The sequence below is a fragment of the Nothoprocta perdicaria genome, unplaced genomic scaffold, assembly GCF_003342845.1.
Source record: "Nothoprocta perdicaria isolate Ctin4 unplaced genomic scaffold, notPer1 scaffold_28, whole genome shotgun sequence".
In the NCBI taxonomy this organism is placed as follows: domain Eukaryota; kingdom Metazoa; phylum Chordata; class Aves; order Tinamiformes; family Tinamidae; genus Nothoprocta; species Nothoprocta perdicaria.
In genome coordinates, this window is record NW_020455510.1 from 3,498,132 (window position 1) to 3,523,716 (window position 25,585).

Genomic DNA, 25,585 nt, shown 5'->3' on the forward strand with positions numbered 1-25,585 from the left:
GAATCTTGCTCCCTTCCATGGAAAGAATGATCCAGGTCTTAAATCTGCTCTCCTATCCTACAATCAATCCTTTCAACATGTTCACTGAATTGCCTGAAGTTAGCAGGCAACATAGTATTAACCTGCTTCTTCCACTTGTAAAGGGAGAAACAGTAAGTGAGAAATACCTTGTGCCACACACACTCCTTTCACATGGAAGTGGATGTCAGCTCCCAAAAGGAGGTCTGTCCAAAGGGATCTAGAAAAAAAAGGATTTTTTCCAATTCAACTCATTTCTCCTTTCCTCACCCCAAAGACAAACACTTAGGCTTTTTTCAAGCTTTAGTCTTTTCCCACCTAATCTGGTTGTCTACTTTGACACTGATTCACGCCTCCACTGTCTAGCTCCAGGATCATTCCTATTCATAAGAAATGAATTGTAAGGCAGATATCAAACTGAGCTCTTTTTATGATGTCCAACTATTTTTTTTATGCATGTTATTCCGCTTTTCCGTACCTTCAGGGCACAGATAATCTCTGCTGTACACAACTGATGCAGCACAACAGGTCTCCAGTTTCTCTTGCTACAAATAGCATCTATCAGAATAGAAATATTTCATGTACCATTGTTACTGTAAGGAAATACTTGCTGCAACTTCAGGTATTTGGGGCACATCCAGAAGAAAATAACAAAATCCTCCTAAAACCCATACATTTTAATTAATTGTAAGAGTAATCATTATATTATCATCATCCTATCAACAATTTAAAAGAAAAACATCGATAGACATCTCAAATTACTAGATACAAATTAAATAGAATAAAATAAAATGCTAGCACTAAGTCTGTAAATTTTAGCACTTCTATTATACAAGAGAATGCAACAACCATGCGGGCCACAATAGGCATTCCCTAGCATCTGCACAAGGCTGATGCTATCAATCTGAGGCTAATGATTCCTGAAAATTATTACTGCAAAAATAGGTAATTAAAAAAAAAACATTACAGTATACATTACATTGTCCCAGACTCGCTAATTTGTGAAGATTATTATTATTTTTTTAATATATATTACTCACAAGTATTTTAAACATTCTCAACTATCTGGCCAAAATTTCTTCGAATTATGTTTCACATTCGAATCACATTAGTGTACACACTAATTTCTAATCAGAGTGTTGTATGGTTCTATTACTCATTGACAAAACTTAATAACTGGGCAAGCTTAGCATGCATCTGAATTGAGTCATTTGAAAAAAATCTAAAAACTGATGTGCTTTTCTCTTTCTAAATTTAGTACTTGATAGTAAAAATCTTCTACATACTTTTTAAATACAGATTTTTTTCCCCTAAGTGCAGTAATAACGGGATTGCCATTGTAATTCTGATCATACTTCAGCAACACCTTCATTGAGGTAAATTTTAACCTTTAAACAAATATGTCCTTCAATTCAATGAAATTTGTAAAGTCTTTTGATTGCAGAACTGGCCTCACTCTAAAAAGTATTTCTAATTATGAATTATCTCTTCCTCTGCACTTAACTGTTAAAGTTTGAAGTTTATATCATACATGACTGAAAGCATTTTCTAAGGCCAATACTTTTATGATGTTGCCGGACTGGGCATTTCTCTGGTCCTCCCACTCCTTTATTGTCTTAGTAATTGATAGTGGGTCTCCACTTCGGTCAACACAGAATAGCACTCCATGTGTCTACTACTTCAAAACACTCCAGTTCTTGCTACAAAAACAAATAATTGCAGATTCTTAGTAACAACTTTCTCCTGATGAAGATGGTAACTATTGCACTGGCAAGGGAAATAGACTATCTTGATCTGTAGGAATAAGTGGTCCATCTTGGAAAAATTAAATCATCAATTTGGAGTCTTCTCTCTCATGAGTTGAAGACATAAAAAATCAGAAGGCTATGTATGTGCCCAATTGTTTGCAACTGATTTTAGCCTAAAAATATCAAATAACTTCCTGTTTCCTAAAAAGCTTAAAAGACAAAAGAAACAATGATTAAAATCCACTTCAAAATTTTTTATCTAGCAAAAATACACTTATTTTCAAATAGAAGAAAAACAATTAGAGTAACTGCAGGGATTCCTCCTCCTTTTCTCATCTCTGGGACGAATATGTAGATCCCTACAGTATTCAGAACACTGGGAATCTCAAAAAGACAGATTACACCAGTTGAATTATACTTTTTAAGGGAGACACATACAACTAAATGTTAACAGAATTTAACAATTAGTTTGGAAAATATTTGGGTCTGAAACTCATCAAGACACCACATACCTTTCACAAAGCAGCTTATCTAGAGAGAGACAAGAGCAAACATACATACCTGAATAAAACCAAAGTACAGACTGTACATTCATATCTTAGGCAGTGCCAATACATCTAAAACACCTTGACAAGTCTCAGCCCTTCCAGTCAGAGGCCATGGAAAATGCTATGAGTATTGCCAAGGGTATTAGCACACCTTTATTCCATCAATATCACGCCAGTATAAACAAACAAAAACAAACATTCAGTTATTACAAAGTATCATAGGTACAATGACAAAACAATTACAAACATAATCCACTTAATATCATATGCTTTGCATCTTGCTTGGGTTAGATTTACTGACACTTTAAGGAAACATTCATATCTGGATTGTTTACTTGCTTGAGGTAAATTAATATCTAATCTGAAGTTCGTATTCTTTTCTCCATTGGCAGTGGCAAGACAATTTTGACAGTGTATATAAATACTTTACAAATACTAAAATATATACTTTGTAGTTAATTCAAGAACATCACATAAACATAATGAACTCTGATCCCTTAATTCAATTTTAATATTGATCTTTCGATTATATTGACAATTGCCATTGCCATTTAAGCACTCTATTAAACACTCAATACATACAGCCTAAGTCTTTACAGAAGACTTATATTTCCTCATTTAAGGATGGAATAGTCATCGCTATAAATTAAAGCCATGATCTAGGGTAGATGAGTAACTGTGGAGGAATAATCCAAGGTTTTCATTACTTGAATTGTGATTACCTAATTTGCAGAAGGCACAGGTAAACTGAGAGAATCTACCACGCCTGTACTATGTGTTGTTTTTCTTTAGCAATAGGAAATTCCTTGATAGCCAACTATGACAAAGACAGGGACTTCTTTATTTTAAAAAGGAATGCTTGCTCAGGCTTCCCTCAAAATCTTAACTAGTTAATATTTAATCTTTCTCTTCAAACCCGGAAAAAAAAAAATCTTAGCTAAAATGTTACTTTTATTTGTTTAGATCACACTTACATTACATATATTAAACACAGGACATAATCACACACAGATAACTTAATCCTAATCACTAGGCTCTATGGGTTACTACATGATGCTACAGAAACCTCTATTTCTGATCAATGAATGACATGAACTGATGGTAAAAAACACACCATACAAAACTATGCATCTTCAAAAGTGCACATATTCACTGAAATGTCTTTATAGAGCCTAATAATTGCAAAATATATGTTTTTATCTTAAGTTTTAATCCTACTGCACCTGAGGATACCTGATATCTGTAAATGCGGAACACCTTTCACAAGAAGTCTTCCAAAGACATATTATGGATTATATTCTTAATATATTTTGTTACTAGCCATAATCTATATAATCAGTGCACAGACTATCAAGCGTGGCATCATTAGAATCCTTTACAGAACAGAAATTGACTTTGAAGTTCAATTACACATTGGCTAAATCACGTTTCTGGTGATTCTTTCTGGTGATTCTATTCTTACCCATGTACCTGGAAACTACAGGAAAAAGTATTAGAAGTCAATGATCACACCAAATAAACTACAGACAGTAACACACTAGGCAAAGAGATGGGATATAGAAATCTGTTTAAATTAATATCCCTTTATCAGCAGGGATATCAGTAAGCAATACATGGTTGACCTCTAGGCATATTTTGTGATGCCATGTATTTTATCACATCTTATGAAGCAGAAGTTAAAAATAATTCTTCTATAGGCATATTTATATTGTTCAATTGTTAAAATTTACTTAACTCTTAAAGTAAAAAGTTTTCATTTTCGTGCAAGTATTAAAGAAAAACAAAATCCACATATGGGTTGTAGAAACCCACTTCAATTGAGTGGTTATTGCAGACTCTACAACCCAGTATTATTATGTTCCCCTTTTCCTACTGGAATACCTCACTGTATCCCTTCTCCCTCCCTCCCTGCAGCTACCACCATGGCCTTCTCTTCCTCCCCTCACTTCTGAAAATCAGGACACTCTTCCGCGCCTGTCCATGCCTAGGACATGTGCCCAGTGCAGCCCTCCCAGCTGGTTGCTGACCAACCAGAGCACTAATTGGTTACCGCGGCACTTGGCTTGATTAGGCAGCTGCCTAATCGTGTCAGACATATGCTCTCATTGGTCAGTCCCCCTAATGAGAGCATGTAAGGCTCACGGACCAACTGCAGCCTGCACCACATCTTCACACAACTCCAGCAGAGCAAGCAAGAGCTTTTGCTCAGATGTGGCAGTCTGCATCACCGTATGGGGTGGCATAATGCACCTCCAGAACGTTTGGCTTTTTAACTACTATCATGACATATACAATAAATTTCTGCTATCATTCAGATTGGCAGAAGTTCCTATTATCGCAGCATGTTCATTGCCAGGGAAAAAATCTTTTCTGCAGACTCACGACTGAACATTATCATGACAATGATCTCTTCTGGTATAAGAAAAACATATCAGGTGAAAGAAATAACCAAAAATCCTATAGCTGAAACAGCAGCAGGAACATCAGCATGACCATGATCTAGCTAATCAAGCTCTTTGAACTAGCGACTTCTAGAATATTGAGGTCCTTTAGAGGCTGCATCAACTAATAATTGGTTTTGCAAGTTCCCACTGGTACTTTGGTAGTCACTCACAGTAAAGTAAATCTCAAAAGAAAATCCTCCTTTGCATCAAATTTAGTGGCCTAATTTTCTCTGTTGCAATTGCATTAACTTCAATCAGCGATAACTAGGTTGCACTGGGCTTGTTCTTCTATTTATATGGTCAAATTACAAAATCTGTTTTCTGTCAGCTACCTCCACTAGAGTTAGAAAAGCATGCTGATCTTCTAAGGATCTCTTAAAAACTATACTTCCATACAAACGAAAAAAATGAAAAAATGAAAGAACTGCAAAAGGTGACAAAAAAATCACAAAATAAGCAGACATGGATTACTCTCTAACGACAACCTTCTTTATGAAATGCAATATAAGCACTATCGATGTCAGAGAGTTCTGACATCCCACACCCGAAAGTACTTTTCACGGATGGACATCAAATTCTGAAGCTAAATTCAGCATCAAAAGAGTCCTTAGCCGGCAGCAACTTTCAAGGAATAACACTGAATTTAGTTTCAAACTTTACATACACTGTATGTAAAGTGTATTGCTCCACTGTATTGCTTGCCCTTGCAAAAACGTAGTTGTGTACATATACCTGGCACAATTCAGTTTTTTTTTTTTATTCTCCAGAGATAAAGGTGTCTTTCCTCTACACAAAGTAAAGTTGAACAATCTCCCCCTGAAATTATTTTGCTTCATTAAATTAAACTTCTATTAATGTCCTTTTCATTGTTGCTGACAGCCATTCTCTCAAACATCGGATGCTACGTTCATGCTTTCTGTTCTTTCAAACAGTAAGTGATCATCTTAACACTCTGTATTTATGTACACACACCACCCCTTCTGATCAAAAGATAATCTTTGTACCAATGTGTTAAGTGGCACATTTTATCTCCTTCCCATATTAAAAATAAGAGCATCTTGAATACTCCATGCTCAAATTACATGGATTTTCTTTAAGATTAGGGCATGCATTGTAACAGCAGCATATAATTTTCCTGCACAATAATTTTTTTTTCCAGTTGAAAGGTATCCTATAATATCATCAGCATCAACACGAATAGACATTTGATTTTCAGCGAGACAAAGCTTATATGTTTGGTGACTTGACTTTCTATAAAGAATAGTATTCAGATAAAGAGCAGCTACAATGTGTAAAGAACCCGACAGCTCACATTATGACCACAAAATCCTAGAGCAGAACCCAAAAACTGGAGCAATAAGATGGTACAAGTGTTTTATGAATACCCTACTCTTGTTACCCTAATTTTACCCACTATTCATTTTATACATTTAGAAACAAAGTACAAACCACCATACACTGAAAAAAAAAGCCAACACACACAAAAGTTTGATTTTCGTTTAAAAATAGCCTATTTATCTGCAAATTTAGATTTCTTTTCGATGACATATGGCAAGATCTCCAACTCTTCTCAGCCCAGGAAATTTACATCTGCCTGTTCACTCAAGATGCTAAGCATATATGTGTTGACAAATACAGAATATAGCAGATGGCAAAAAGCAAATGCTCAACATGAAGCACTGGGAATCTTCTCAAGGAAGCTTGGACTCGGGCATTTGCCATTTTTATTTTAACAGCAGAATTATATTTAAAAATAAATTCCACCACTGATATCTCTGATACTCATGAAAATCTGTACTTTGAATATTCACCATTACAGATACATCACATCAAGTGTGACCTACTTTACCTACTACCTTATAAACTTTTGAATTTTAAAATCATTAGGCCAGTACAGTTTTTCAAAAAGTTAACTTCTGCAGCTATGCTTAAGTTAGAACTCCCTGTATTGACCACGTAACTCGTCGTGAAACCTCTTCACAAGCAGCACACACAACTACTCATCTGCCATTGCAGCTCCTAACCTGGATTTATTCTGCTGAATCACTACAATCACACCACAAGCCAGTATTATTTTAAGTTAATACAAAAAAAAAAGGGGGGGGGGGGGCAAATGTAGTTTTGGGTCTGTTCTATTTCATTTTTTTTCATGAGTTGTTTGCCAACTCATTTCAGAGTTCATCTTTTATATATGGTCTTAATTTAATTATTATACAGAGGTCCATAGTTAAATATGCTAATTCCATCATATTAAGAAGCACTGAGGTGAGCTAATATACAGGAGGATTGCTTAGGAAACTCAGCTGAAAAGTATGGATATTAAAATGTGTTAATTGGTAAAATGGTCTTGAAAACCATTTAAGGAGGCTAGGAAAAAAAATGGGGAGGGGGAAGTAGGGACAGGTGGGAAGAGGCATCAATTTATTTCTAACCTAACAAGAATTAATTTCTCCTAAAATGCCATTTAGTTCACCTCACCAAAAAAATCCAGGTTTTTACCATTTTAATTCTGACATCTCAAATTAAAGCAAGAGTGCATATGCATAGCTAACCTAGCATTCTGCCAATACTGACTATGTAGCTACCAGTTATTTAAAAGAATCAATATAATACCAAGTTCTCCTCTCCTCCTTTTTTGTCAGGAACATCAATGTGCACCTTTTCTCTCTAGCAGCTCATCAGATTTCATGAAATTTACAACAGCTTAGTTATCTTGGGATTTATATTTGTCTATTGAATTTGGTTGAAAATGGCCAATAGTATCAAAATCAATTGAGAAGATTTAATCGCATATGAGATCTTTTCTCACAAAGTCATGCCAAAGTATAATTTGAGCAAAAACTCAGAGCTCAGGGGAAGGAATAATACAGGAGAGCCAAGAACAGTATGAAGTAACCTGATGAACCTGTGAGATTTTTGTGCATGGATACCAGGAGAATGGAGGGGGCGGGAAAGGAGAGAGAACTTGAAGTGGATAACCAAAAATGTAATTTTACACAAATGCACCAGAAACTTTCAAGTAAGATCTAAAGTTAATAGTTTTGTACTTTTTTCCTATCTATTTTCTACCACCTTACTACAGACTGTCAGAAAGAACTTGCTCTTAAAGATAACCACTATTTATGATGGGTTACATTTGGAACCCTGACTACAGGCATGATGGCCAAGAGCACAAGTACCAATCAACACATTTCATGACTATGTTACTTCAAACAACCAGTGACCTTTCTTGACCTGCAAGTCTCATTATTGTTCCATCAGGGGCTGGACGCAATATTTGACTCAATTCAATTTTGGCTTCATTCACAAGTTCTTGGCAAACCTGGGATATTTATTGATATTTTGGAACTGGACTACCAACTTCTGTATGTTATGATAAATTGTAAGCTCTCAACATTTGTCTTGTACTTAAACCAACCTCAACATACTGATATTGTAAATGTATTCTGATTAATCATATGTATAGAAAAACTATCAAATGAAGCGTGCAATTTTTACTTTAAGGAGGTTTGCAAAGTTATTTTTGCATGATTTCAGTAACAATAGCATACTTACTAACAATACCAGCTTTTGGTACTTCCGTTTTAGTTCTGTCAGACTGTCTGATGGCTCTGCACCCAAGATTTTGTACCAGTCCTTTTGGGCAGTCTTTTCAAAAGCCATAGTCCAAAGGGCTAAGAAATTCCTTTCTTAGCGCTGCTAAACAAATGAAATAATAATTGTAACTTGAGAAGAAGTAAAATTAAAAGGGAGAAAAAATGCAAACTATGAAATTGTGAAAAAGACTGTGGCCCTCACACATACCTCTCTCCCTACTTAAAATGTACAGTGCGAGAAAGAGTTTATTAATTCACATGGTCAAAACATCCCACAGATTTTACAATACATAGCAAATGCATTAACCTATTACTTTCCCTGTCCTTAAGGGTATCATGCATCATAGGAAGTCCATGAATTCTTTTGAATCACTTAGCACTTTATACGCTATTCTAACCTACCCATGCAATAAATAATACACACTTAAAAAAAAAAAAAAAAAAAAAAAAAAAAAAGGCCCTGTAATATCTTAGGAAAAAAAGGGTATACAAAAGCGCGACGACTTATGTTGTCATCCCTGGAAGCAGGCAGAGAAAGTTAATTCCAGCAGTGACACGGATATTACACCCACCGCTGAGCGCTGAGCACGGCGCACGGCGCCTCCTCGGCGCGGCGCGAGGCGGCGCAACGGCGGCGCAACGGCCGCTAACGGTCGCTAACGGTCGCTAACGGCCACCGAGGGCGCGGAGCGCCGAGCCCGCCCTCCAGGGGGGCGCGCGGAGCGCCGCACGTCACAGTGCGCCTCGAACCCACCTGCGCCGCGCCTCAGAGCTGGCAATGGCGGCCTTCCGTGCGCGGAATTAACTCGTCCGGGAGGAAACAGCTCCCCGCCTTACACACGCCTCGAACTTAGCTCGGCGAGCGATGCGCAGCGGGAGTAGCGATCCGCAGGCCTTCGCGCTCCGGCTTGCCTGTTTCCGCCCGGGCACTAGTAGCGCTGGCACCGGCAGGAAGCGGAGGGGGACGCTGTCGCCATGGCGACCGGCGGCGTTTCGGCACGGCGGCAACGGTCGCGACGCTCCCGGGGTGCCGGTACGTGGAGAAACGGTTTGTTGGGAAGGGGGAGGAGAGGAAAACTGTGGAGGCGGCGGCGATGCCATGCAATTTTAGGCTGAATCCCCTATTTTCCTTTATATATCCCTTATTTGAGTACCTTAATCCAGTTTGTAACGCAGCATGAACACAGAAAAACTGAGCATTTGTATCTAGTAATAAATTTCTCTGTAATGTTCAGTATAAAATTAATTATATAAATATTATGGAAATATCATATTATGGCAATAGCTCTGAATCCAGAACAATTTCAGAGGTCCATCTTTTTTCCCCCCTACACTTGCTTAGCAGCAGAATAGGCTGTTTAATGTTATACTTAAAGGTTCGCGAACTGCAAAATGCATGAGCTACAAAAAAAGAGCCGCTATAGGTTTAGCTTGCATTATATTATATTCTTTGTGCCTCAGTTTCTTATTTAATGATTTTCCTTTCCGAGGGAAATCAGTGTCTTAGGTTTTAAGGTAAAATACCTCAGGGATTAGGTTTAGTTGATCGTAGCCTGTCTGCGTAATAAGTTTTGAAGATGCTGACCAATTCCAACCCAATTGTATGAAATAATCTCAAGATTTGGTCAAATCATGTAGTTCTGAGGAGAGAAGGCTCCATGATAAATCAGCCATGGCTTTCAGCAGCTCCTAGTTGCTCCTGAAGCAGGTAGTTCCAAGTAGTCATAAGAACTGATGCTTTTCCCTTCTCTCACCAAAACAAAAGCAGGGAGGCCCCGTGGGAAGTGTTGGAAACTTGCCGTACAAGTCAGAACGTGTGGGAAAAATGAGGCAATTTGCAGTGTATCCGAGACTGAAGTCATGGAGAGGATCTGGAGCTGTTGTAATGGAAAGGAGTAAGAAAGAGAAGACCCAAGTCTATATAAAACCCATGTTTATTATTTCCTTGCATATCTTCAAGTATATTTCTGTTTATATAAGTATACAGCTGCTATTGATTTCACTGCAGCTGGACACCTACATGTTTTAAAGTCATCTTCCCATGGTAAATGTAAGCTAATATATACTTAGGCTGAGTTTTGTTGTTGTTGTTGTTGTTTTGTCTTTTGAGGAAAATTTAACATTTTATTATAGCCTTTATTAAAAAGTTATATTGTATTGTGCTACGTTGTGATAAGAGTAAGATTAGGGAAAGAATTTTCTGACTTGTGTAGCAATTCCCTGGGCTACTGTGTTGTGTTTTAACACAATAAAGGATAAAGTGAATTTTATTTTATTCTTTTAAGAAGCTTTATTTTTAAGAATTAAGAATTTTTGTTTTTCATAATGTATTTAGAGTAGTAAAGTTTTTTTGTGGCTTTTCTGTTTGTATTGGTTTTATATTGCAATAGAAATGTACAAAAGATTGATGCGAGCATAGATTTTATGTTAATCAGAAGGCAAATCTCAAAAACAGGATTATTTACCACTTAGAACACTCTGAATATTTGAGAAGTAAGGAATTGTGAGATTAATACCTTTCTATAGTTGAAAAGTTATTTAATATAACTAATTCCCATCTGGACAACCATGTCCCTATCTGGACAGGACTTAAGTGTGCATTTCAGTACTTCATTTTCTTAATAGGAAACACTATTCCTGTTTTAGTTTGTTAAGTTTTCATCTGTCTTATTCCTGTTTTTTTAATGTAGTATTAGAGTCTTCTCTGCTTTTGTATTTTATGACTGAGAAGAAGTAAGAATAAAAGTAATAAAGCCAGAAGAAACCACCAGATTACTTAGTCTGAACTTTTGTATATTTGGAGCTGTTCTGTCTAGCTATCAGCCTTAGAAAATGAGAAATTCCTCATTTCTGAGACAGTCTGTTTCAATAGCTAATTATCCTAATGATAAAAATTGTGCCTAATTCTAGATTTGATTTTGTCTGGCTTCTCTATTCAGCTGTCAATTCTTATTACATCCTTTGCCTTAAATTATAGAGCCTTTTAGCATTAATAAATACCAACACAAACAGCCACTGAATATTTTTTTCTGTTAAATTTAAGAGACTGAAGACTTGTAATTTTTTTCACTGTAAGATTTTCTCTTAAATAATTTCTCTATTTTTATTTCTCCATCTTTCTGACGTAAGGTTTAAAGTGGCAATTAACAGGAGCTATATATAGTATTTTATTATAGCTTCTTGCCAATACTCCTTCTGGACTGCTGAGTTAGTTTTGACCGTTCAGCTGAGAATAGTAAGGATTTTTTTCAAATGAATTGTTCTGTCAGAACTGACTCAAGGAACGGTGTGAGGGAGAATTATGTCTCTTGGGAACACTTGTTTCACTACCAAAGATAAAACAATTTGTTCAACTTAGGACACTGTTATTTTTTGTTTGTTTTTAAAAGTATGTTAGATAGCTGAGTGTTATGCTCTTCCAAAATTTAATTGGGTCATATTTGTCAATAGTAAAAAAGAAAAAAAAAATTTTGTCTCCCAGGAGATGTGTGATATTATAGACAAAATGTCATAATGATATCAAAAAATGAGATGTAACATGCAGTGAAAATATATGTTTCCCATTAAATCTCCACAAAATGATTGAAAATGTCTTGGGAATTATTTAAGCAATTTACCATATTGTTTAAAAAGGTACATCTGGGTACAGTGAGTACAGTCTTTTGTTGTTCGTTAACAATGTATTTAATGAGTTGTTTTTTAAGTGATAGATAGTTAAGGTAACAGACAAGTGACAGATTGTTTGTCTTGAACGATTTCCCTACTTCAGGCCCATTACAAAGCAATTAGAAATTTGACAGCATTTTTACTCTGCATTACTAATCATCTAAAGTGATGAGAAATGAGAGGTGCTGAATATTAATTATATATTTTCATACAATTATCATAAATTATTACCTTGTCTAGTGTGCTGCAGGTGTAGGAAAGTCAAGAGATGGAAATGCAGTCAAATATGATAATTTGAAAGATTTCATGGCTGTAAAGTTTTTGTCTTTAAAGTGGAGTGTCAATCAGCTGAAAGCAGGCCTGTATTAACTGGGGGAAAGCTAAAGCTCTCACATCTTTCCTTCCTTCTTAGCACGGGTCAGTAGTAACTCTTGGGCCACAAGACACATTCAGGTTACACTATGGCATAACTTGCACTGTTTAGGTCGGAGCTGTATACTCTGTTTTTTTTTTTTTCTCCTATGAATACTTATTTAATGTTGGCACATTAAAAAAACATTAAAAGTCAGGCACTTGGGATTCAAGAACCAACTGTTCTTATCTTTTTTTTCCACTTTCTTTATAAATATCATGGGCATTTCATATAATGGGTACCTATACATAGTTACTAACACAGTATGGTTTGAAATTAAGGATCTAACTTAACAGTACACTAACATTGTCTGATAATGTTCTGTTAATATGGTATATTCTAATCCATGTTTTCATCATAAAGGGATTTCCTTTCAGAAGCTGTGCTAGAAAAGGCTTGATTCCCTTACTGTTTTCCTGCAAATGGCAAAGGTAGCATGAATAGGATGGACAAGAAACATGCAACACAATGAAGCAACAGCTTTGGTGCCGGTGTTGCTTGCAAACATGATGGATAGGCAATATTTCACAGTCTATGCTAGTTGTAGCTCCTTAATAAATTTAAATATTAAGTTTCAACTGAAGGTATTGTTTGAAGGTACAGCTATGCTATCTCTAGTGGTCACTAAAAGCAATAAAATTCTGCTGCCATTCCTTTTCCCCTAAACCTCCTGCCACAAACTCCTCCTGCTTAATTTGCATCAGCCATTCACCTGCCATTCAGGTGACCACATGAATTAATTCATGGAGATAAATAAACAAAGTCTAATTCTCCTAGGAAAAAAAAAGAGAGAAAAAAAAAAAAAAACACCCACAGTTTTCCTGATTTAGCTTCCTGGAACAGATTTGTGGTGCATCAGTGCTAGCACTGAGCAGGCAGCAGAACTTGTCCCGAACAGGAGGAAGAGATGGAAGAAGGGAAAGAAGTCTGCCTCTCTTGATGTCAGCTAGCCATCACATCATGCTGCTTTATCATCAAGCTGAATACTGAGCTAAGACCAAATAAAATTTGTAACAGCACATAATAAATTGTCTGAGGATAACACATGGCCAAAAAACATTTGAAGGTTGGAATGTTACAGACTGCCAAAGTGTAGGACTCTCAATTTCCCTTTGCTGAATTTACCTTCATGAGGTTCCTCTCTGCCCATTTCTCCAGGCTGTCAAGGTCCCTCTGAACGGCAGCACAACCATCTGGTGAATCAGGCACTCCTCCCAGTTTTGTACTGTTGACATACTTGGTGAGGGAGCACTTGGTCCCATCATCCAGATTATTAATGAAGATGATAAAAAGTATTGAGCCCTTGTGGATAGTGCTAGGGATTCACCTCCAGCTGGACTTCACGCCACTCACTGCAACCCTCTGAGCCCTGCAGTTCAGACACTTTTCAGACCACCTTACTATGCACTAATTGTGCCCTACTTCATCAGTTTCTCTATAAGGATCTTATATGAGACAGTGTCAAAAGCCATGCTGAAGAAGAGACACATAACGTTCACTGATCTCCCTTCATGCACCAAACCAGGTCATTTACCTCATCTCCACAGACAGACTTTGTCATGAAAAAAAAAAATTATCAAACAACTGGTAGCATTTTTGTTTACCGTGTGTATGAGCAAAAGTCTTTCAACAGTGGATTGTCTGTTAAGCATCAGCAAACTGAACTTGCAGCATGGTCAGCACTCCTGAAGGCATATAAAACTATTCACAACGGAATTATTGTTGTGGTTTGGTGTTAAAGAGTGATAGTAATCTCAGGTATTACTGAGATAGTAATCTCAGTAATCTCAGAGAGAATTATATGCCCTGCTTACATAAAGTCCTATCAACAAGTAATAGAACTATCTACCTTGCTTAAACCTTGCCATGGTGATTTATATGACATGATCACATGTCTACATTTTGTAAACTCTGAAAATACTAAAGGAATGTACTTTCAAACATCCATTTAAGAAATGCACAGCAAGGCCTTGATCCTGCAAGGAAGTATTTATGTTTTTATTCACAGGGAAGTTAACGTTATGCTGTTATGCTTTGTATTAAGCTGTTGCTGTCTCAGGAAATGACTCTTAAACTGTAAAAACCTGCTTCAGTTTTGCTTTATCATTACTGCTGTTAGTTTTCTTTAGCACAAGGTGGTAAATTGCTCAAAGGACCAATTCATAAACTTTTGTCTCAGATAAATTGTATAATTGACTATATACATTGTACTTTGTTTATTTCCATTGAAATAAAAACATATATATACAAATGTTTTTTTATATGATTTTTAAGCAGATTGACAGCTCATGCTTACTTTGTAAATTTGTCAGCACAGCTTTTACAGTAACATTGTAAATGAAAGGTTTATTCCTGCAGAAAACTTGCTCATAAGGTGACAAATCCCATGCATAAAAAAACCCATAATCTTAAGAGTTTTTCAACTGACCAGTCTGTGTCAAGCAGCTATAGGTAGAGTATTAGATAACTAATTAGATGCTATATGTGTCCAAAAGTCAGTGATCTGTTTTGGGTTAATGTAAAACTCTGACCTGTATTCAGATTTTTTTATGAAGGTTGATTAGGTTAACTATATTTCTTTTTTTCCTAAATTAAAAGAAGTATAGCTACTTAAGGAGGGGAGTGGGAAGAAAAAAGGAAGCTCGCAAGTTTTTGCTGATTTCCTTATAAAAGCAACTTTTGAAACACAGTACATGTTCTCTTCAAATGTGCATAAAAGAGATGGGAAGGGGTGGAAAAGAGGTTTTTTAAAAAAATCTGTAATTAAGAGGCTTTTTACTGATTTAATGAATATATAATCATATTAATCTAAGCCCGTAGCAAATATCTTTTCTATTACAACCTCCAAATTTGCTGTTTAACTTGAAATCCTGCCCCTCTAAAAGGGGAAACAGACAAAATACACTTACAGCCAAATGAAAGTTCCTATGTTCATGCAAGCTGTAAATAAAATATGCTGCAAGATTGATTCAATCTCCTAATCACCATTTAAACACCAGTCTTGGCTATTCACAAAAAGCTTCTGCTTTCATTTTAATTATGATCTTTTGTACTTCTGAACAGGAAATGGCAAACAATAGACATCTAATAAGTGCTTGGGAAATAATGCCATATGGCATGTGCATAATCACAGAAATATGATGGGCTCTTAACTTCACAAATGTCTTCATGCCACATGGATGTGCAATCTGCATTGGCAAAAAAAATAAACTAAAACCACTACAACCGTCTACTCATGTAATTTGCCAAGGTAAGATGCTTACTTTGCTCCTTTGTGATAAGCTATAAGTTGTGATAAGTTTAATTTGCTACTTTGATTCTAGTAAAACATTTACTTAACTGTGTATTGCTTCAATCTCAGACTAACCGTGACAGAAGTAAGAGAGTTAAGAGTTTCTTGCTTTCTCAATGTAATTTATTCTCAGTTTCAGTCAAAGGTAAAAATATTTCAAAAGGCTATAGATGGAATAGTTTGTATTTAAAATTTTAATAATTTCAGCTTTTTGCAAATCCTTGACTTCGGATCCACATGAAACTGACTTCATGAATCTTAAAAATCATTTTGTCTTCTCACCTTTCTTCTCTTTAAATATCGGTTCTTCCTTTTCAGTCATGTGGCAGACTGGAATGCCAGGTCAGGGTATTAATAGTTGATTTCAGTCAGGAGGATACACTATATTTTTCTATCAATGAAAAAATAAGAATGATTACATATTGCAAGGTACTGCATACATTTATTCAGGAGAAGAAATCCCATTATCTTGGAAGTTGTTCAATCCCAGCAAGAGTGGGGGGTCTAGGAGCTGAGTCTGTTAGCAAGGCTGCTGGGGCTGGGATCTTGCCAAGAAAGGCCCAGTCCTGCAGCCCCCAAATGAAGGGAGCAGCGGGGCAGGCTGCTTCAGTAGAGAGTTTGGGTCATCAAACAGGTCTGATGAAAAGGCAAGTCTAAGGTCAAGTCAAGGCTGTGCATCAGCAGGTCAGGGTCAAGATCACATGCAGTGATGGTAACCTGGGTAAGACACGACCCATGGACTGCCGGATCAAGGTGGAAAATCAATGCGTGGGTCGGGGTCCCAGCTCGGATCTGCAGACCCACAGCCAGGCATTGGCACTGCTGTGACACAGGTGCAGCTGAAGCTTATGCAAGGCCAAGTACTAGAGCTTCAGCTTCAAAGCAGCCCCCACAAGAAGCAGGAGTTGGCCCTGGCTGAGGTGTCCCCACAGAGCTGTCTGGCAGCTCCACAGCCACCAGAGGGAAGGAGGGACAGTCCTCAGCTGCTCTGTCTCTAAGTTGGGCTTGAGCCCAGCAGTCAAAACCCCAGAGGAAGAATGCACTCATGGTCCTCACAGCCATTTAAGATCCCAAGGTGCTCTTACCCTTGTTTTTCTCTGTTTATGAACTAGAGAGAATAACAGCAGCAGATGATAGCCACTTTATCAGCAAGTATAAGTGACACCTGAGCTTAAAAATTTTACATCTTTTTATTTACCTTATTATGTGAGCTCATTGTTTTGAGAACAGCTTGCAGCTATCAGTTAATCTTCACAATCCAAACACGAGGCCAAGGAAAAGTACGTCCTCATTTTTCACACTGATTTTTCTTCCCTACCCTGGAAGCTTCATTCTCCAGAGGAGATTCGCTCTTCCAAGTCCTTAGAGAAAAATCTCATTTCTCTGTCCCTTGGAGGAAACATAACAGAGATATTAAGTGCTGTCTGGTTTATCGACTAAGTAAGATAAGTAAAAAATATCAGATTTTTGTGTTATGCCAAGATTATTGACAAAATGCTTCCTTCTGCATTAGGCACCATATGGCAAAGTGAGCGGTATCGTTTCTTTCCTTGTAGTTGGGGGTACTGACAAAAAGTCTTTCACAGCCAAAGGTCTATGGGATGCCTGGGTTTCAGTAGGGGAAGTGAGAGAATGGGAAGCAGTTTCTTTCCATTCATCAGCCCAGAGATCTAGTGAAAAAAAAAATTCATTCAAGCCTTTGGCAAAACTCCTGACAATTTCAGTGGGCTGCAAGTTTCACACACAGCATGTACATATTACGTTATTCCTTAGGACACACTCATTTAGCATGGACTGCAGCTCTGTGATAAACCATAATTGGAAAAAAGTCTCCTAACAAAAGGAGATCTGGCATCCTAATAACTTAAACAACCATCACTTTTGCTTTCCAACTGTTACACGAGTCAGAAATGGTTAGATTTACTTGGCAGTAGTTTGACAGATGTGAAGTTTATGGTAGTATTTGTTGGAGAGGGTCCTTCCCAAAGTAATCGAGAAGATATATGTAGAACTGTCATTTACTGGTAGAATTATTATCAGATGATTTCCTAAATCTTTTAAATTTACTAAACTATTGTGTTATGTTTTATATGTTGTATTAAGTTTTATATAAAAGCTATGTTTTATATCATGCAAATTATGGATACTGAAGGTTTCTTGTGTACTAAAATTAAAGTTAGAATTTTGACAAATGTTATGATGGTGTTGAGGCAAGTACATCCCAGAAAATGTTTCAGGACCATAAATCATGAAACACTTCCAGGAAAAAAGGTGATTATATCATTTATAATTTATAATTTTATTAATTATAAATTGCTAAAATATTCTCACATGTAAACATAAGACTTGATACCTATATATTTTCATCATATAAAACTATATTTCAAACAACCTTTATAAGGTTACCTGGCACATCTATCCATGTTGTGCAACAGTAGTAAGTGCAAATAATACAAAAGACATACGGTTGTTAGAAAAAGATATTTTAACAATGAACATTGAAAAGAAATCAATATAAGTTTTGCTTAACCCTTCCATTATGCTTAAGATTTAATATTGCCATTGCTTCCTTTTTAAATACTTAATATAAATGTAAAAATATGTTTATATATAATAATTTTATGTATATATGTATATAAATACACACACACCCCGCTAGTATAAATATCCAGGTAGTGCTTGGTCTGAGAAATCCAGAAAGTACAATTGCAAAAATAAGAATTAGGTAAATTTAAATATGTAAATTTAGATATGAGAATATTAAAAAAAGGACTATTTTCAAAAACTACTGGAAAAAGTCAAAGCAAGAAAATATGCTACTTCACAAATACGCAGTATCAATACATAATTTAGGAGAAAATGTAAAAAGTAAATATAACCAAAGAGATAACCAAATAATGAAGAGCTAAAGGGCAGCTGTTGTACTGATGTACTTCATTGAATTTTGTAGGTAATTGCTATCCATAAAAATTCCGTGGCTTCTGTATAAGAAGAGTTAATCCGACAGGCAACACTAATAGTAAGCGATAGCCAATACAAATCAGCAGCAACTCATTATTCTGCTGTCAAATTTACATCCCAAGCTGTGTGCTAACTACAATTTGTGTAGCTGTTAGAGAATCAAGGTCTGTTAAGAGTAGCTCTTCACTTACAGGAAAACAAACAGCTTAGCCTTATGTAGACTCACAGCTCAGAAAACTGAGTGGAATATGTACTTCTATTGTTTTCTACTTCAAGAGGAAGTATACTGAAATGTGTTCTAGCTAAATATGAATATAGAAAAAAGAACAGCGCAAAAATAAAATAAAACTTTGGACTAATACAGCCAAATAAATTCAACAGGCATGAGAATAATTTTTTCTTCCCTCAAGAACTACAAATTGGTTTCTTAAAACTTTAGTGCTTATGACATGAGCAAACAACAGTAATTGCTGGTAAATGAGAAAAATTTTGTGTTCTTAAGTTTTTTTTTTTTTTTAAGTAATTAAAATATAACCTGCTTTAAAATTCCTGGTTACCTTTTGTCTTTGTTACCTTTGTCTTTAGCAACCTGCATAAATGGGAACACTGCTTTACTAAGGAATACCAAGCCATTCTTCCTGACTACTGAACACCACTTCACATTAAACTTTATAGGAGTTTTTCCACATGTGACACCTTTTGTTTTGTGGTGTTGATTCTCAGAAGTAAGGGGAATAGAACTATGTCCAAGTTTGATTCACTTTAAAGTATAAAACAGCTCTGCAACTTAAGTAAAACTGCTGTTGGTAATTGCATGGTAATCCTTTTGAAATAATCTCAATTAAGTATTTGGAGTGTATGCAACAGTTCCCTAAGGTTTACACACACTGTAGGCACAAACACAAAAAAAAAGGACAATGACCAGGGAACAACAGTAATAGTCTTAAGTATCCTTTGACTTATGTAATTTAGTGATAGGAGACAGGGACTATATAAAGTAATAGCCATTTGCTACCCCAAACCACTTGCACATTACTTTTTGTTGCTATATGTGAACATCAGTTAATGCTAATAGTAATATTAGTATTTCATCAAAATAGTTGATGCAATAATAGGTGGAAATAGACAAAAGCTTTAGTTGAAGAATTATTAATGATATCTAATATCATTAGATTGTATTTCATAAAGAAATTTGTTTCTGGCTTTGTAGTAATTGTTAGTCCCTGAAATGGCAAACAGTAGCCTTGTAGCAAGATGATTGTTTCCAAAAAATTGCTCTCAGTAGTCAATATTCAAAACAGTATTTATGTGGTTGGAGTCATAATACTAAAGAGTATCTCTTTGATTGAAATCCAATAGTTCAGGTTCTGTATATATATTACTGTAGCATCAAGTTTCCTATAACAAACACACTGCAAGCAATGCACACCAAGTCTGTAGTTCACATTCTCTGTGACATCATTTACACAATTTGCAACAAATATTATAACACTGAAGAGTTATACAAATATGGAGAAAGAACAAAATGTTGAGCACATACAATTCCTTTCTTGCTTCTGTATGAACCTTGATTTTGCTTTTTACAACGTTTTAGCAGAGATAATTAGAACCCTCCAAAAGATTGAATAAAATTGGATTATATTATCACCATATGAGTCAATATTTCATCCAGACAGGCCTGTGGTACAAGTTAGTTTTTTCCCATTAATAGTACCCTTAAACTGACAGCTGAAGGCCTCTGTTCTCATTATTGTTAATTTTTCTGTGCAAATGTGGCTTTTTTTTTTAATTTTATGAGAATTTATTTTATATGAAGGAAGATGAGCACAGATTAAATCCTAGTGCAGAGTAACATAGCTGAAAAAGCAACCACAGTTCACAATAATCCTGTCCTACAGCATTTTCTAACATTCCAATTCTGGTCTTATTGTATGCAAAGATGAAGTTAAATTCAGAAATAATGTTATTGTTTGTGGAAATAAGAAACGGGATGAGACTATTAACAGTTTCATAAGGTGTTTTCCACCTTGATTGAATTCTCCTAACTTCTCTCAGGCAATCATTACTTAAACTAATTGAAAGACCAGAGCAAAAAGATGTATTTTATTTCAGAAAATGTCTCTGTGTATGTGAGAATAGCTGTTAGAAATACTGAAGGAAAGCAAAGGTCTAGACAACTTCTATTTATCCACAACAGGGTGTGCAATCAACAGTGATATCAAGAAGGTCAAGGCTTCAGTCTTGTTCTAAACATCAAACAAAATCAGTTCAGAGCTGTGATGGAGTATCAGACCTAGACAGCTACAAATCAAACAGGACAGAAAGTTTCTGCCTTATGTCACCATCCAAGAGAAATAGACCCCAAAGTGCTCCCACAGGTCAACTAAGGTAATCAAAGCTCATCTCTGTAGCTTTTAATCATGACTGCTGCTGCTCTGTCCCTTGTAATGATGATTCAGCTGATATTCTGAAACATACCTTGCTAATCTTGCTTTAGATTCTTTCAACTAATCCAGTTATATGAGTATTTTTTAAAGCCATATTGATTTTATCAAATGTTTCTGAAAACAATTGCAATGTGAAAATAAAGAGGAAAAAAAAAGCTTATGGATTGCCGCTTGAGCTTATGGACTTTTAACATGCCGAATAGTAGATCTGGTCAGATCAGATTGTCTTTCATTTTTTAAAAAAGTAATTTTCTACTACTAAACCAAGAATGAATAGATTCTGTCTGTTGTCTGACTGGAAAAAAAAAGTCAGATGAACAGATGGATTTTGCTATGTACCATAAAGGTGAATCAAGTAATGACCTGGTAGCCCAAAGCATATTACAGAATAATTAATTTAGATCTCATCAAAAGCTTTCTGTTGGCAATGTTTTTCATTTTGAGCAAAGAAATTGATGTTAATTCAGACAAACCTAAATGATTATAGGTATGATGTTGTCCCCATGTTTGTGTAGAGACATGACCTTAAGCAGTCAGTACCTCCAAATGGATCCAAATTACTTTCTTTTCTAAACGTTTGTTGAAAGTGTTAAATCCTGAATTATTATAGTAATTTTAATTGCTAAATGTGTATGATCAAGTATGTACTCTAACATATTTGTCCCCAGTATACGTAAGTTCTGAATAACAACCAAAAAGAAATTATAGTAACCTTGTAAAAGCCACATTCTGCATTTCTTATTCCTATGGTTGCATACTCACCAAGCACAAAACTACCCTGATTTAATAGCATGGCTTGTATTAGAAACTGCAAAAAAAAACCAATACTAAAATACCAGGATTCTTATACAGTAATTTTTGTCATTCAAGAGATGAGAAATTTCCAAAACATTCATGGTGCAAGTTTAGCTACATGCCAATAGTTTTTAAGTATTGGTTCAATGCTCATTAAAACAAAAGGAAAATTTTCCAAGGATTTTCATGTGAGAAGAATTCAAGTTTTTTGCCTCAAGCAAGTCTGAGTTCTGCTTGGGAACCTCTTGTTGCATAGTAAGACTGAGACTGTATGTTCCAAGTGTTATAGCAGAAACATGACATTTTCTTATAAATATGCCTTTTTTACTAAGTATAACCTTAGAGAGGTTGATTGAATATTTAATATTATTCTGTTTGTTTTATTGAATATATTTTGCAATCCAAGAAATGGAAACAATTAACAGCAAGCCGTACTCTGCAGTCACTGTACAGGCATAATTCCCGTCAACGTGATGGAAATTTTGCCTCAGTAATAACCATCTCATCAGTTCTTACTTTTTTCAACTGGAAGCTACAACTTATATTGCATACTCTGAAAACATTTTGATTTATAAATTTCCTTAGACTCAATTACATTTTTTATTAGTTAATTGTGCTGAATCTGAGACATACTTTTAAAAATTAGGCAATTGATTTTCTTGTGAACTTAAGATATTTCATAAGAAGAATTAATAGTGGAGTTATACAACTGCTTTTCAAGTACTCTATGAAGTTTCAAATAAACTCAATTTGAGGCAGAGGCATTCCATTTCACTTAAAACAGTCTAATTATATATTTGAATGTTGGCCCTAGGAATTAAATACTTAAAATTCATGAAAGTACAATGTACATTAGTATTGTCTTTTTAAATGATTATTATAAAAAAAATCTAAAAGAAAAAAGGACCAAGTATAGCAGATTTCATTGAGGATCCCAGACTGTATTCCCGCCCTCCCCCTCAACAGAACACTACCATGCCCAGAAAGCATCTGCATTATGCAAAGTTATTAAACAGCAGCCAAATATAATCAAAGTCATTGCTCACAAGACTGGCACAAAAGATATCTTTGCTAAAGTTTCTGTGTTCTCAAAGCCACTAATGGAAGTTTTCTAGTACACATTAAGTTGCTTCAAATCTAAAATAGTTTTTCTTGGGCTATGAAATGCTTACATAAAATGTTTCTTTGTATGCTATCCTAAAAATGTGCCAATTGTTAGTAGCTCTTCTAAAAATTAAGTAAAATATGACTTAAAGTTCATAACGTACAGCATTATTTGACACTAAAAGACATGAGACAAGACAATCCTTTTAAAACAGCATATAGCGTGAGAAAGACTATTAACTATGTTTTCTTCATCCTCTTATCCTATGACTTCCAGTAAAAATTACAAAAATGTTAAATGACTAATCATGAAGTAACTGTTGTTTCGTACACTAGTTGAGAGAGGATTTCTGCTTTCTTATTTTAGTCTGGAACATTTTCCTGACTAAATGTTGATCATACAATGTTGTAATCAGTATTCCTTACCTCTTGCATTCATTTGGCTGCTGGAGGAGTGCACCGGCAAGCTGAATGTGAACATGGCTGCACGATGAGTGTTCTTGGCAGACGGCACCGAAGCACTAGAACCTAAAGACATACCCCGTGAAGCCGATGTTTGTATTTCAACTGGAGAGCCCTTTTCAGAGCCCCTAAAAAAAAAGTCAAAAGTAAAAAACCAAACCAAAACAGAAAATCCCCAGCAAGTGGCTTAAGGGGTGCAATTAAAACTGATTTTCATCTTGTCTTTTTGCATGGTTTAACAAAACTAATGTTTACTCATTTACAGCTCAGTAAGAGGATAATGTGCTTAATGAAAGAAAAATCTACTGACAGCCACGTTTATTGCCCTTCATTAGCATTGGTACTTAATTTAATATAGATCTGAATAGACATTAGGGAGCCTGCAGGAGGTTAAATGGTGAAAATGTAAAGAGATTATTGAATTTACTGTTCAGTTTCAGTGACATCTAACAGACATAACTAATTAGGCTTCCACTAGCAAAAATAATTCAGAATATAGGAGAGAATTCATTAATGTGTTTGCTGTTTGTAGAAATAGCAGTTTTGTATAGCAATGGGGATTATTTACTTGAACATGCTTTATTATTTCAGATTCTTCGGTATTTTTAACATTATTAACTATCTGTTATTTTTCTACAACAGTAGAAAATTACCTCTGAATAGTTCACATTTTAAACGTGAATCTAAATGTTTTTCCTCGGTCTTATTTTAAGATGGGGTACATTCTAAGCCTTCTGTAACAAAGCTGTTAAAACAACTTAAACAGTGTTCAGAATCAAACTCAAGATACCAATCACATATTTTATTAAAACATTAATTCAGCTGGCATTTGTGAGAAAGAACCTTTATTCATGTTTTTAAAAAGAAATGGTTACTGGGATCCTATATGTTTAGGTAGAGTCAATCTCCAATTTCAGTATATTACAATGAGAAATGTAATTGAATAAATGGCTTATCCTCATACGGGATACTGTAATTCATATAATCTTGGAACAGAAATATATGTAGTAACATTTTTATTAAAAACATAAGGATTATAAAGAGAAATGCGAAATCATTCAACTACTGTATTTATATTTCTCTGCACTTTTTCTTGTATTTTAGAAGTAAGCATTTGAATTAAAATATGTAGTATTTGAACAACGCTTTTTAATCTTAACGCTAATACATCTAGAATCCTTTAAATCTTTCATTTTGAATTTCAGACTTTTCAGACAATGAATTCTAATATTTTTATGTACTGATATTAATGTAAATGACCTTTTAAGAAGTTATCTTTTAGTACTCAGTCCTTTCGCAATTTGCCTAAGAAAACAAATGCTATACATCTATGTCTATAATAGAAGACTAATATTAAGCAGTAGATGGTAAAATTAAACTACATTTGCATATTCATTGCAGTATTCATGATTTTTGTCACTTAAGCTATATCATATTTTCTTCATGCTACCATAAAACCTTATTAATGATGTTAGTAAGCATATGTCTTAGATGATCATTTTAATGCACTGGTTTTGATAGCATAAAAATTATCATGAAATTGAAACAGACAGTCCATTGATTGGAATACATGAACAAGTGTGTATTAGCAAACGGTATGGATACTTGCATTTATTCTTGCATAAACATAGGATACAGCCATACTGAGCTGCTTTAAAATAGAATGGAATTTGATTGTCTCATTGAATGAAATAAATTCAATAGAGTATAATTGCAGTTTCATACTGCAGAAAACATTGAAACTACAAATTATTACTGCTGTACCTTGTTAGAAATTTTCACTGACCATTTTTTTATAAATTTTCCGTGCATATGACTGAGTGTTATGGTAGATTTTCAAAATCATTAAGCACATATATTTCCCCCCCCCCCTTTTTCCTCTTTTAAGCCAAGTTCAAAACAAGAACTTCTGTGCTTTGTCTGCATATCTTTGGCTGTGTTTCACTGTGACATGCACTGCTGTTCTTTTAGCACCAAAATGTTGGCACGCATTACTGGAAATTTCACACCATCTCTTGCTGGATCAGCAAGCTTAACCTACCAAAATCTGGTGTTGTTGAATGGTTTTTGACTGATAATCAATCTTTTTGCT

At 35.3% G+C, this 25,585-nt stretch overlaps 2 protein-coding genes across 3 annotated transcripts in view; one reads left to right on the plus strand and one right to left on the minus strand.

Annotated features, from left to right (window-relative positions):
• Nucleotides 1-8,957, minus strand: part of DNAJC24 (DnaJ heat shock protein family (Hsp40) member C24) — a 29,858-nt gene extending 20,901 nt beyond the window's left edge. The window contains exons 1-2 of one of the 2 annotated variants that reach the window (XM_026041243.1): nucleotides 8,927-8,957; nucleotides 8,314-8,457 (exon numbers count right to left, since the gene is read on the minus strand). In XM_026041243.1, the coding sequence (XP_025897028.1) occupies nucleotides 8,314-8,421 (108 nt within the window). In that variant the 5' untranslated portion in view covers nucleotides 8,422-8,457; nucleotides 8,927-8,957. The remainder of the gene's footprint in view (nucleotides 1-8,313; nucleotides 8,458-8,926) is intronic. The other variant, XM_026041244.1, reaches the window with a different exon arrangement.
• A 262-nt stretch (nucleotides 8,958-9,219) lies between these two features.
• Nucleotides 9,220-24,102, plus strand: DCDC1 (doublecortin domain containing 1). Its single transcript, XM_026041100.1, is given in 6 exon segments — nucleotides 9,220-9,387; nucleotides 20,883-21,073; nucleotides 21,801-21,805; nucleotides 22,894-23,003; nucleotides 23,448-23,639; nucleotides 24,085-24,102. Coding segments are annotated over 6 exon segments (684 nt in total).
• Nucleotides 24,103-25,585: the final 1,483 nt, after the last annotated feature.